The sequence below is a fragment of the Falco naumanni genome, chromosome 7, assembly GCF_017639655.2.
Source record: "Falco naumanni isolate bFalNau1 chromosome 7, bFalNau1.pat, whole genome shotgun sequence".
NCBI classification, from domain to species: domain Eukaryota; kingdom Metazoa; phylum Chordata; class Aves; order Falconiformes; family Falconidae; genus Falco; species Falco naumanni.
In genome coordinates, this window is record NC_054060.1 from 43,845,750 (window position 1) to 43,858,821 (window position 13,072).

Sequence of the window (13,072 nt, forward strand, 5' to 3'; positions counted from 1 at the left end):
TGTGTACACACAGGCATCTGCCGCGAACTAGAAGCCGCAGCAACCCTAGACCTTAAATAAATTCCAACAGGCAGAGAAAATTGTGCGAGTTGCCTCTTGCCCTGGCCCTTTGATGAAAGCTCACCCTTTCTTTGAGTCTGATTCCACAGCAGCTTCATGCCCCACTTTTTATATTGCTGTGTGAAATATAATATGCCTTTCATCTGGAAACATGCTAAAATGGCAATTCTGAGACTTCCTCTGGAGTAGGTGAGGAACAGGGTGGGATCTCATAAAGCCTTTTACTTGGCTTGGTAACTTGCTGGGCAGGCAGATGCTTTTCCCCTACACCTATCCGTTACCTTGAGCTGATTTTTGACCTGCACTTCAGACTGTCCAGTTCTGTCCTTGCTGAGTGGGGCACAGCTGATACCTGCCAGAAAGTTCTTTCACAGCAACTGCTTCTTGCTGCTTAGAGTAAAATGGCATGTCCAAGTGCATTGTCCAAGTGCATTGGGGCAATGGGTTCTTCTAAGCAATGTCGTACTCTCTATGGTAGAGAAACGGCGTATTTGGTCAAAAATAACTGTCACAGATGCCAGTGATGGTTCTGGTGACAAAGGCAAAGCAGGCATTACCTAAAGGAGGCAAAATGGCCACGGTCCTACTCAGCTGTGGCACATCCAAATGATGGTTCAGCTGCTGGTGCTGGAGCATAACGAGTACCCCCACTGGCTGGGGGGTGGGTGAAGAGGGGGGATGGCACATGAATGAACTTGAAATCATCCATCAGAAAGAAGACAAACAAGATTTTTTGTACCAAAACTTGCTGCTGCTCTGGCAGGTAATTGCTAGTCAAGCACAAACTGGGTTCATTAAAAAGAGCTCCAGGCTTAAAATATTTGGCCTGTGTCATATCAGAGATCAGACTGAATGACCCCCAAATCTCACCCTCTAGCCTACAAAGACAGGAAGCAAAGAAAAAAAACATCAGGATCAAAGCAATAAAATGGGATCGTTATGCAAAGTCTTACAGTGCTTCTTGAACTGGCACCTAATGGCATGGCAACCTGCTTCTGTCCTGCCCAACGACCTCTGAGGATGCTTTTTGCAGCCAAAATGGTCCACAACCCTTAACTGTGAATTCGGATTAATTTCAGCCACAGTCTTGCGGCTGGTGCTGTGGCTATAACATCTTGCAAAACAATCAAAACTCATTAATAACTTAACCCTTCATTATCAACTTTTAAAAGGATTCATCCACCAGAAAGACTCCAGCAAGATGGCCAGTCAAAAGACCGACCAGAATAAATCGGTGGTAGCGTCCATAAACTGTACAGACCTTTCCTGCAGGGACATAGAAACTTCAAGACCTCCCAGACATCTGCTTTGATGCCTTCCAGGCTGCATTGTTGTGGACACCATCTCCCCTGTAGATTAGAAAATTGTGTTGTCTTTTTCATTGCATTTTATTTTCTACTCCTAAGAGGCTTTATAAATGCTGGCTGGACATAGCTGGAGCTGTGCTACAGGTTAGAGGAAACATGATTTCTGCATTACGAAAATGTTGCTTGCAATACTAAGGTCACACCGTCCTAACATGATCCTACTGCAGAAATGAATACAGATTTTGATGCATTGTGTTGTGCTATGTCGTCCTCAATTAACTGAAGGTGGTTTGCCCCAGGACCTGCCGATTCATCTGTTCATTGGAGCTCACACTAAATGAGCATATAACAAAATCGAAAGATTCTTCCATGGCAAACAGCCTGCTCATTCATCTGTTGTTTCACTGTGGTGCTGTACTCATTACCAGATTTCATTTAATTTGTACGTGTGCTAATTGTGAAAAAAGTGCTGTTGCACCCTTGCTTTGGGGCATGAAAGGTCAACAAAGCAAACAGGTGCTGGCTTTTGGGGCAATCAAAATACACTGTGTTAAAGTAGATTTGGAATGGCTTGCAGATGCTGCACATTAAGGAGTTAAAGGGTTTAATCCTTATTTAGAACTTTGTCTGTTTGTGTGTGGGATGGGGCTTTTTAATAATTAATTTGCACAAGCATCTTGTGTAAAGGATTCCTTACAATCCATAAACCTTCTTCCTTTCAGTCTCCACACATCCCCCAATATTAAAAGAATAATCATGTCAGATCTCTATGTCAGACTAAGGAGTACTGTCTGCTAAAAAGTGGAGTTATTCAGACCATTAACTTGAGCAGGATCACAGTAAGTGGTATCTTATAAGCACCTACGAGGAACTATTGAACTGTGACACTGGATTAAAAACTGAAGTTGTATTACTAGTGTCTGTTCCAGATCATGTAGAAATAATCTTATTTACTATGCAATTTTAAAAATACTTTAATAGTATGACATTCAAAAATTCTCAACAGTTGTGTTTAAACTGCCAAGACAAACATTTTATTTTCTGGTATCTTCCTAAGTTTGGCGCTGTCAACTGGAAACGTATAACTACAGTAGATCAAAGGATGGAACTTCCCTATAAATTCTTCCCTTTCAGCAGAAAGCAAAATCTTATTTACGAAATGAAAATTACTGGTAACTAAGGTTCTCTCTTAATTAGTTTGTGACGAATTTCTGACAATATAAAGACCAATGTGGAAAAAATATTTCCATTAAAGATGCTGCATCTATTCACCCAGTAATGGTGATTACAGAATGGTAATATTCACCCAGCATTTCACAACATGATGTGACAGCAGCTAATGGCAGTGTTTCCAACTGGCATCTACAGACTGCTCTGTAGGGAAGCCTGTGGGTACACTTCTCTAAGCAGTCCAGCATCTGCCTTCATCAGCTACAACAGTCATACAAAGATGAGGGTGGGGAAGTAACGACTGCCCAAAAAGAAGACATAATATTCATAAGCATGTTTAGGGTTGCTTCCTAAACCAGGATAATCCCTTCATGTATCAGAGAAACATGAAAACATTTTAAAGGCCTGTTTCAGGATGTGCCATTTCAGAATGCCTTACCATCCCACGTTTCTTAAAAGTCTTTTAAAAAGGTCAAGTTGGCAGGTCATGCAAATTTATCCCTTTTAGTCAGAACACAAAGATGTATGACAGAGAGAAAGTCTTTGTTGCTATTAGTGGTATTCTTGTAGTTAGGATGATCCAAATATTTATTTAGCAACAGTGCTTATGTGGTAGCACAAGTAACCACCCAAACACTGCTTTGTTCTCAATTACTAGTACTTAACCCTGCAAGCTTCTAAATATCCTTTGACCTCACAGAGATGAACAATAAACTCTCCTGGGTAGAGAGGAACACACATATTTATGCTATTTTGTCCCAGTTCTGTGGAGTCTTTCAAAATATGTTCAGATGGCTCACTAATTTTCACGGCCATAAGAATGTAACTTCAACTTACATAAACAAATGAGACAAACCATACAAACTGGAATTTATTTTATTCATACAGTACAACAAGGAATATAAGAACTTCTGCTTTACATACGTATTTTAAATTCTTTTTAGGAATTTTACTTTTAAAACTTAACATGCAGTTTGAAGACCAGATAGGAAGTACTCTAACTCTGTATTACTTAACAGATTGTCACACAGGAATCGTTAAAAGCACTTTTTTCTGCAGAAAAGTCAGAGAAAAAAATCCTTTACAATGTTGGTTAATATTAAATGGATACTTGCTCATATACCAGACAACTATTTCAAAGTTGTCATACTGACAGTATCCTGCCATTCCTGTAATATCTCATGTATGTAGCTGCAACATATTCTAGCTGCTTTTTAGTAAGTGATATGTTTTGAGATGACAAAAACTCATCAGGACTTTTCAAACTTTCCTGCTACTCAAAGTAACACAGGCTTTGCCACAGGAACGCATTAAGTATAGTTTATCTACTTAGAGCTAGTATTTTCAAAAAGATGTATGGGACATTCGCTCTAGCTAACTTTTTATATAATAAAAAAAAAGCTAATCAGAGCATAGCGAAGTGCTGTTTTAACTGTTTGATGAGCTGTTGTGTATCAACATGGCCTGGAAATGCTTCTTCTGACTTCTGAGCAGCTGTGTAACTCCTCTGAAGATCTCCAACCTGTAAGAAACACACAAACTAATTTTGTAAATTCAAGCACTGCAGTATTTGCATCATGTATTCTGTGCAGTACATTTCTGATGCTCACAGATGTTTAAACATAGCTGGTCCTGAGAGTGAACGAGTAAAAGTCAGTGTGGAGGCTTCTGAACTCAGGGTTCTGTTCCCCTTACATTAAGGGATGAGAATAAAAAAGACAGAAATATGATTTAATGGGAGGAATGCTTCAAGACAGTAATTTTATATCCCATTCCACATGACTTCCTGGAGAATGGACAAGGTACATCATGCCCAGTGCTTGAAGTCAGGAGGAATAAAACCCAGAAGATTTGGTTTTCACCTCCATAGAAGTGCTGTTGTATATACAGGCAAAACACACCAAATCAGGCCTCTGTAAAAGCGCCAACTCCATGTGATTTCCTGCTTTCTCACAGAGAGGCACAAGAGGGAGAGCTGGTGTTGCTCCTCTGCTGCTTTTAGAAGTATGTTTCCAAATTGTTTCTTACTTCATGAACTTTCTTTTTTCCTTAATAGCCATCATTTTTGGAAGGAGGAAGTGTATGTAGGGAAAGCATCTGAGAAAGTGGGTTCAGCAAGAAAGAACTCAAATGTTTGTGAACACATCTAGTAAAAGTGATAGCTCCTGGGTGGAAAGGAAGAAGCTATGGAAAATGGCAGTGGGAGGCCTCTGTTGCCTCTGCATCAGTCAACACAGAGCTTCAGTGCAGCAAAAATTCTCTGAAGGGGAAGAAACCAGGGTCCTGGCCAGAGAAGTTAGGTATTGTAAACCATGGCCTTACACCAAATCCAAGGATTACATTACCGCACTGCATCAACAGCTCGTTGATCTGGCCATCTGTCCCCTTCCATAACCTATACAGGGTCTTTGTGCAAAAGCTAAACAAGACATTTGCAGACTAGGATTTACTCCTTAATCACTAAGTACAGAATGCAATTATTCAAAATCGTCTTATATTTCACAATGGAGAGGATACACTTACAAATTAATGGGTTGTTCTCTCCTTGCTGCATGTACTTTAGTATCTGTAGGAGTTGAGCGGCCCACACAACACAGACTCATAACAGAATCTTGACGGTGTAGGCACAAGCAAAGGAGCAATTTTTTCTTGTGAAAAATGTAAAGACTTGTACAAGTTTCTCCTTATTAACAGGAAGGCTGGACATGCTGATAATTCAGTCTGAGACACTGTATGAAAGAGATTACTAACACACAAAATCCAAAGATTGTAAAGCTGAAGAACAGACTTTCCTTTTGAGATCAGTAAGATCAGGGGATGAACAAATTATACTCTTTCTATAATTACTGATAAATCATATGATACTATTTCACTTCACATTCTGAAAAAGCCAACAGCTAAAGACTGTAAATGGAATTGTTAACCAATTGTTCATCTTCTGGGTGTTTGGAAAAGCACAAAGTTTCTTTATAGCTCTATAGTATATAGTTGGCCTGACTTACTCTCAAAAGCAACCATTTGAATGCCTACTTTTACACACAAAGCTTCTGGGTATTAAAATGAGAATGTAACTTTAGTTTTCCTTGAGTTTATGCACTCTGTATTCTTTCATCTTACCTATTTGGAATTCTCAGTAATAACAATAAAAACCCAACTGCCCCACCAAGGCTCAATTTTTAGATTACAAGAACAGGATAGTGCATTACCTTCTCTGAGAGTATTGCAAAATTGAAATGGGGCTCATACATATGAGGTGCTAAAGATGAAGCAGTCTGCAGCAAAGCTCTTGCCTATGTAAAGAAAGAAAAAAATCACCAGTGAAATCTGGGAGGGAGGGAGGGGAACAAGAAACTAATGCAATTTTCATCATTCTTAAAAGAAATCATCCTGTGTCATCTTTACTAGGCCTTTACTAAGAAAGCCATCTCCAACTATGCAAGAGTTACACCAACACTACATTTAGGGATAATACAGTCTAATAGCATTGAAATGAGTAAGACTCTTGGCTAAGTAAGAAAAGACATGTAGGAACTTAATTAAGCAATTCAGTCTGAAACAACGAACACAATATATTAATAGAAAAAAAGTATTTACAGTCCCACTCCACTGTATTTATCTGTGCTTTGACAGCACCAATTTAAGCATCCCTGAAAACCTTAACTTTATCATAAAAAATGACCGTTTTCACACTCAAAAATTTTACAAATATTAACTCTTTATTTCTGCTAGCAAAATAGTAGCATTGAAAACTAATGAAAAATTAAGTCTCAGAGTGTGGATTTTCATGCTGTAAATCCAATACAAAATTAAGGTCAAATTGTGAATGCTTTTACTAAAAAATGTGGAACTTTGGGGGGAAAAGTGATCTTTTAAAAACAAAGGTATCTGTAAACTGTTTGGGAAAGCAGAGTTAAGAACTTATTAAAACTCCCTGAATCTGACAATTTTGAGTACATGCACCAGTACTTACGAAACAACATTGTGAAATAAAACAAAATCCAAGATAAGCAAAACATCTTAACATTTTTTTATTCTGTGCAGAATTTTATTGTTGTAATGATCCCAATTTTTAATTATACATGTGATACAAGAAGAAAATAGAAAATTTTAAGCTAAAACCTAAAATAGACAGGAAACAATTTATTATAATGGAAAGGCTCTGTAGTGTTAATTATTAGCAATTGCAGCCTCCACAACTGGACATTAAGTTCCACCTGGGAATTAAATATCTGTGAATTTACTGATTATGAAACTGAAACTAAACCCAAAGTTTATTTGTCACTAGAAACATCCAGTGCTGGGTTCATTTCAGTGTTTCCGTGGTAGTTGCTACGTTATCTGAACAAAGTTAACATAGAGAATTTGCTCTTAGAAGTATTTACAAGTCTCTGCATCACATTGTAGCTCTCTGATGTATATATGAATCTATCAAAATAGGCTTGCTCTGATAAGAATTAAAACAAGCCCACAGTAGTTCAAACTGTCCAACAAATGCATATTAATTCTCCCCGTGTGTGTATAAAAAATGCATGCATTTAATCCACTGTGCATGTCAATTATACACCTAAGTGCGATACAACTTAGTCTACTCACATTAGGTAAGATGAACCACCAAGCTTACTGATGCAATTTATCAAGAACCTGCTAGTTTGGGACAAAACTCTAAAGCAATCTCCTTGTTGAAAACAATCTTTTAAGAGCTGATGTGATTGCTCTCTTCTGCCACCCAACAAAAGTATATTATCTACATTTATAAACCGAATATATAGTTGAAGTTGTAATTTAAGTGACAATTACAGAGTGATGTGTTTTGTTTTGGGTATCAATTTAGAAAAAACATCTCGACAACTGCAAAGCCACTGCAAACCCTGTTTGTCTTTGATGAACCATTTGGGTATGCCTAAGAATGAGCACTTTAATGGGAGATGGCATGACAACATGGAGATTACACTGAAACATGCATAGAAGTTATCCATGTTTTCTGCCCGCAATAGCTGCGAGATGTTCATATGATGACTCTACCTCAGGGAAATGACATGTTTCTAAAGTACAAAAGAGCCAAAGGAAGCATTCTGCTGAGGCTGAGATTCAACACCAACCTGTTCAATGTGACCTTTTCGCATTTCTAGCACGGCCAAGTTGTTGTAAGCTTCTGCATAGTCGTTATTGTTGACTAATGTTAGCTTGAAACACTGGTAAGCCAGGTTCAGGTCTCCTATTCCCTAAAAGTAAGATTGTATTTTAATTCGTGAAAAGACCGGAAACAGCACGCATCTGTTTTGTCATCTGGAGTATCTTTTCACCCATATGTAATACCATGGAATACAAATTACAATAAAAACACGTTGATCAGAACCATATGTGCTTTCTTCCCAGACCCTCTCATTTTCTACTTATTCATTCTTCCTCCAGACAGAATTGTTCCTCTCCAGCACAAACTTCCACACTCCAAGTGATATTCACTTCATCTAGTTCAACTTTTAGATGACTAAGGTGTCACCTAAAGACTACAGTATTTGCTAACGTCTACAGTAGGGTAAGGAAAACAGAGATTTCTCCAAAGGGGAAGTCATCTTGCCTCTCTGTCTCTACAGAGATTTTAAAAAATCACACATAAACCTAGTTTTTAGAAGATAAAAATTAAGGAAGGTTAATTTCTTTGTACGGAGCAGCTGACTACTCTTTCATGCTCTAGTGTTATGACCAACACTGATACAGCATCATGTTAAACATTAGAAGTGCCAAATGCTGAAAAATACAGGCACATTAGCTCAAATGTTTTAGGCAGTATAAATTAATGTTCTTATCCTAGTTGGAGTACAATCAAGATGAACAGTTGAGTTTCTCTCTGACTTAAAAATCATAATCAGCATTTGAAGACAGTTCTCATTAAAAACCTGTCAAAAACTTTTATTCAGTAACCGCACTCAGCGCAAGCAGCTAAAGAGAAATCTAACACAACTTCTGGAAGAACATCTGCAAAAATAGGCAATGAATGCGAAGTAGTATAGAAATTTAGCAAACTTTATCACACAATTACACAGTATTCCTATAGCTGCCTCTAAGACAGAGGAACATGCCTTTTCAACTACGACATACATAGTGGTTTAGTGTCTGCTATATGCTGCTGAATATGTATTTTTATGACAACAAAATCAATCTAATGTTCCATGTAACACAAATAACAGCTCTGAGAAAAATATTTTAAATTCAATTTTTTTGTCAGATTAGCTTGTTTTGCAGCAAAGGCCTTCAAGGACTGATATGTGTTGCAATTTTTTTAGAAAGAAGGGAAGGTTAAAGACAGTGGGGAGGAAGAATCTTTTAGCAGGAATAAGCCACATTCTGTGAAGATTTACAGAACTTTTTTCTTTTGCCTCTTCCTCTCTACTGAATTGCAAATAAACCTTTAATGTGTACTGCACTTTACCCTGTACACAATCGGATTTCATATTTCAAAGTAGGGCAATGACTCCTTCCTAGTTATTCTTTTTCCAGTTTTTGTAAAACAGTACTTATTCAGAAAAGTGGTTAGTATTTTTCATACCACAGCCACGTGTCCCAAGTTGTACCACACATCTGCTGTCTCCTCCTCATTTTCAGCCAAAAACAGTGCACGTTCAAATGAAGATAGTGTCATATCATATTGCTGGGCATAGAAGCAACAGAGGCCCAGATTGTTAAAAAGCTGGCAGTTATAAACACCCATCTGCAGGAGCCGTCTAGATTGAAAGAAAATATTTATTTTTTTAGATTAATTTCAAGTAAGAGTTCTGTTATAAATGACAAAGTTCTCTCCTCCGTTCTCCCTGTTCTGAGAATGTGCAACAACCAAGCGTTACAGTCTTAAACTTGGTAAAGGTTTCATGAAGAGCAGTCCAGGGCATTTTTTGATTAGTAAGAATCAAACTGTGCAAAACAGTTTTCATGTAAATTAGATAGCCTCTGTCTTTTTGGCTGTGCCACATGATCTGACTTTAAGACAGAGCTGTATGCAGACTTTTTCAATTTCCTCTTTCCAGTCTCTCAACCTCAATCAAGCTGCAATTTGTTTCAGTTGTAACTCTTCAGACTTCAGTATTTCGCTTGATTCCTGCACTTCAGCACTGCTCTTAATCAGTAAATCTAGCATGTGAATCTACACTAATCTTCCATTTGAAGCATAACTCAGATTTTGATTCAAATTTATGTTTAATGTGTCTTTAGAATGGAGATGTTTCATAAAAATTTTGTTTAATAATATTTATAGGAAAGCCAGATATGCTAAGAGGGCCAGGGAAAAAGAGGGTTGCTGTCAGGAGTGTGACTGTGAGTTTCTGAACGTAAAGCATAAAAGAGCTCTGGTCCAACAGAAATTAGGTGGTAGTGTTTATACTGACTTCATACGCTACTAGACTTAAGAACATGAGTCAGGCTCCTTTGCACTCTGACTGTATCAAAATACAAAGGAAGCAGCATCATTTGACACTATCTTTTTATTGCTTTCAATAAAACATGGGGAACCCCAGCCCATGTTCAAATAAGGAATTTTGTGGTCACAACTGCTTGTGACTTCAGGTGGAGTTTTTCCTTTTGAAAAGACTACTCTTTTTCAAAGAACTAAATAGCAAGTCCATGTGGCTTCTGAATGCAACTGAAGCTGAGAGTAAGGTCCAGTGTTCTCAAACTGCCTCATGCTGTGAAAGATTATTTCTTGTTTGTTAACCAATTAAACTGTTTAGTAATCAATTGTAATCAATTTAATCTTGTTTATTAATGACTTAAATTGGTTTTATAATCTTTGTTGATGCTACTACATACTCCATATGCAATGATGACAAATTTTTGACAGAAAGATGCAATTATCGCTGGCCAAGAAGATACCTAAGTTGGTAACCTGCTTTTACAGTGATATTGTGCAAATGATCAATCACCCTCCTATGCCCATCTCCTAATGTTCTTTTCTTGCTATCAGCATTACAAACCCCAAGCCTTTACATTACCCTCCCACACGTTCAGTTCCTCCTCCCTCCCCATAAGGGTAGATACCTATAAAATCGCAGCGCTATCTCAGGCTGGTCTGAATAAAAATGGTTACTACCAATGCATGCAATGGCTTCCACGTGAGTATTGTCTTGTTTTAAGACGTCTTTATAGTACTCTGCAGCCGAAGAGATATTGTTCATTTCCTACACATTTGGAAAAAAATCAGATTAATTCTACTTTTTATCACTGATTTTTAACATAAAACTTATTAAAATGTCACTCTACAGAGTGCTTTATCTATGACCTGTACAATACTTAACCAAGATTAATTACCTATGCTCCTGCAGTTCTCTGATCATACAATGCAACATCACCGATTGGCATCTTCACAAGCAACATGTACATCCACAAGAAGAATGCATATTAATTTATCAGTGCAAGCTGTACCTGTCATTACTTCAATGCCACAGCTACAAAAAAGATTTTTTTTTTTATTTTTTAGAAAGAAAGATTGTTCAGAAGCTTAGCATGTGCAATAGGCATTTGTTACTTTTTGCATAACAACTTCTGATACACAGTACTGTGCAGTCTGTTTCCCAATATGGTAACATACAGTAGACTTATTTACCCAGTTAATGTCTCAATTATTTTCAGTGCTGTGTAAGTCAACTCATGAATTGCTCTGAACACAAATGAGAATATAATTGCACACGAAGAATTATCACAAGCCTTTGAAAACAGGAATCATGGATTTAATATCAAAACTTGTACTAGCTAGGATATGCCAGTGAAGAAAACTATATTGTATAAAAATATATGCTTGGATGTATGCTACTTGGAAGATTAATTAGGGTGAACTCATTGTTGTAAACAATTACACTGCTTCTGAGCAGTGCAAGCCACCAGAGGACTCTACCCCCTATCAGAAGAAAATAAATTAAAAGATCAAAACACACTCCCATGTTTAGAGAGGAATAATTTCTACCTGTGTGCTGCAGATACACTGTACTCTCAACGTGACTAAAGAGTAAGTTTTTATTTAACCTCAGCATCATATTTAGCAATGAAAAAGGTATTTCCTGTGATTAAAGGAAATAGTACTAAAACAGCCCCTTTAAAAATAATGGGGTTTTTAAAACCAAAAAAGGTCTACATCTCTTCCCACTGTCAAAAGGTAGTGACATAGAAGAAAAGCTCTAATTAAGATGCCTGATGCATATATTCCACTTGTGAGTCTACGTGATGAGAACAGCCTTGTGCTGCAGTACAAATCTTTGCTAATGGAGCTATAATCCTGTACTCGGGTATCAGTGCAAAACTAGATCCTGTCAACTATATGCTGCTTTTTAATAATTCCTTGAAGAGCTATGTATGGTTCTGAAGAATAATGTCCATATTAAAAACTGTTTAACAATTCATAAAGAAAAGCCTCCAAAAATTAGCAGCTGTTTTCTTCCTTGCTGAAGGACAAAAAGGATCTAATATGAAAATGAATTAATGCTTAGGGGTTAGATAAGAATGATGAGATCAGGAAAGAATGCCAAGTATGAATTCAGATGCAAAAAAAAAAAAATTCATGACTTTGTTTAAAACATTTGTTCTGGAAAAGCATCGTTACCAACTTTCACTGAAAGACAATATTAAGTTCACTATCTGTCATGAAAATACACACTTTTAAAATACAAAATAGATTGTTACCAAGCTAAAATGAAGCTAGTTTAAAATTAATCCTACTTAAAATAACATTTACTTCCTAAACTAAGAAACATTCACATTCCAACTGTTCTCACTGGCTTAAGGAACTAACAGTAACACATAGTGCTAATAAAGACAACACTGATGAGTAGACTATTGTGCTGTTTAATCCTGCTAGCAGGCTGTTGGTGACTTGAGCAGTTTTAGTACGATTAAACATATATGAACTAGACCTAGCTACATGGACAACATCTGGACCACTTGACTTAATGCGGACTTGCTTTTGTGTGTCAAGGGTAAAAAGGACCTCACCAGTGTGATTAACCATTTAAACAAATAAGCCTGCAAGGCTCCCCTGACACCACTTTGGTATCTTTGTGTAATGTTACCTGTTTTGCATTAGTGGTACTGAAAATCAGCACAGTCAGTTTTTGATACCCTTACCATTATATTTAACTATTGGCTCTTTTTTCTTGCTCAGGCAGTGAACTTTGGCCACAATAAGGATTGCACAGTGGGTGCATACCTCGTAAATTCTGGCAATTCCACAAATAAGAGTCACTTCTCCAGGAAATCGATCTAACCCTTGCTTGAAAAGGTTCAAAGCTGTTACAGGCTGATCCAAGCGCAAATACACCTAAGCAAATAAAAAGTGTATATAAATGTTAAATGTTTGACTTTTATACTTGTACTGCTGTTTAACAAGGGATATAAATAAAAGGGATGACAACTAATGGTTTACTGCATAAAGGGAGGTGAGATGGTGAATTAATACTGGGAAAATAATGGAGTGAATACTGAATAAATCTCTGTAATACAGATAAAATAGGCTACTTAGGATAATTAAATTTGCATGCATATCATCTAGACATTAT

General features: G+C 37.2%; 1 protein-coding gene across 2 annotated transcripts in view; it reads right to left on the bottom strand.

The window, feature by feature from the left end:
* Window positions 1-3,397: 3,397 nt before the first annotated feature.
* Window positions 3,398-13,072, bottom strand: part of TTC8 (tetratricopeptide repeat domain 8) — a 44,511-nt gene continuing 34,836 nt past the window's right edge. For both annotated transcript variants that reach the window (XM_040601061.1, XM_040601062.1), the window contains 6 exons: window positions 12,724-12,834; window positions 10,566-10,705; window positions 9,085-9,259; window positions 7,637-7,759; window positions 5,744-5,827; window positions 3,398-4,059 (listed from right to left, as the gene is read on the bottom strand). In XM_040601061.1, coding sequence (XP_040456995.1) covers window positions 3,943-4,059; window positions 5,744-5,827; window positions 7,637-7,759; window positions 9,085-9,259; window positions 10,566-10,705; window positions 12,724-12,834 — 750 coding nt within the window. In that variant the 3' untranslated portion in view covers window positions 3,398-3,942. The remainder of the gene's footprint in view (window positions 4,060-5,743; window positions 5,828-7,636; window positions 7,760-9,084; window positions 9,260-10,565; window positions 10,706-12,723; window positions 12,835-13,072) is intronic.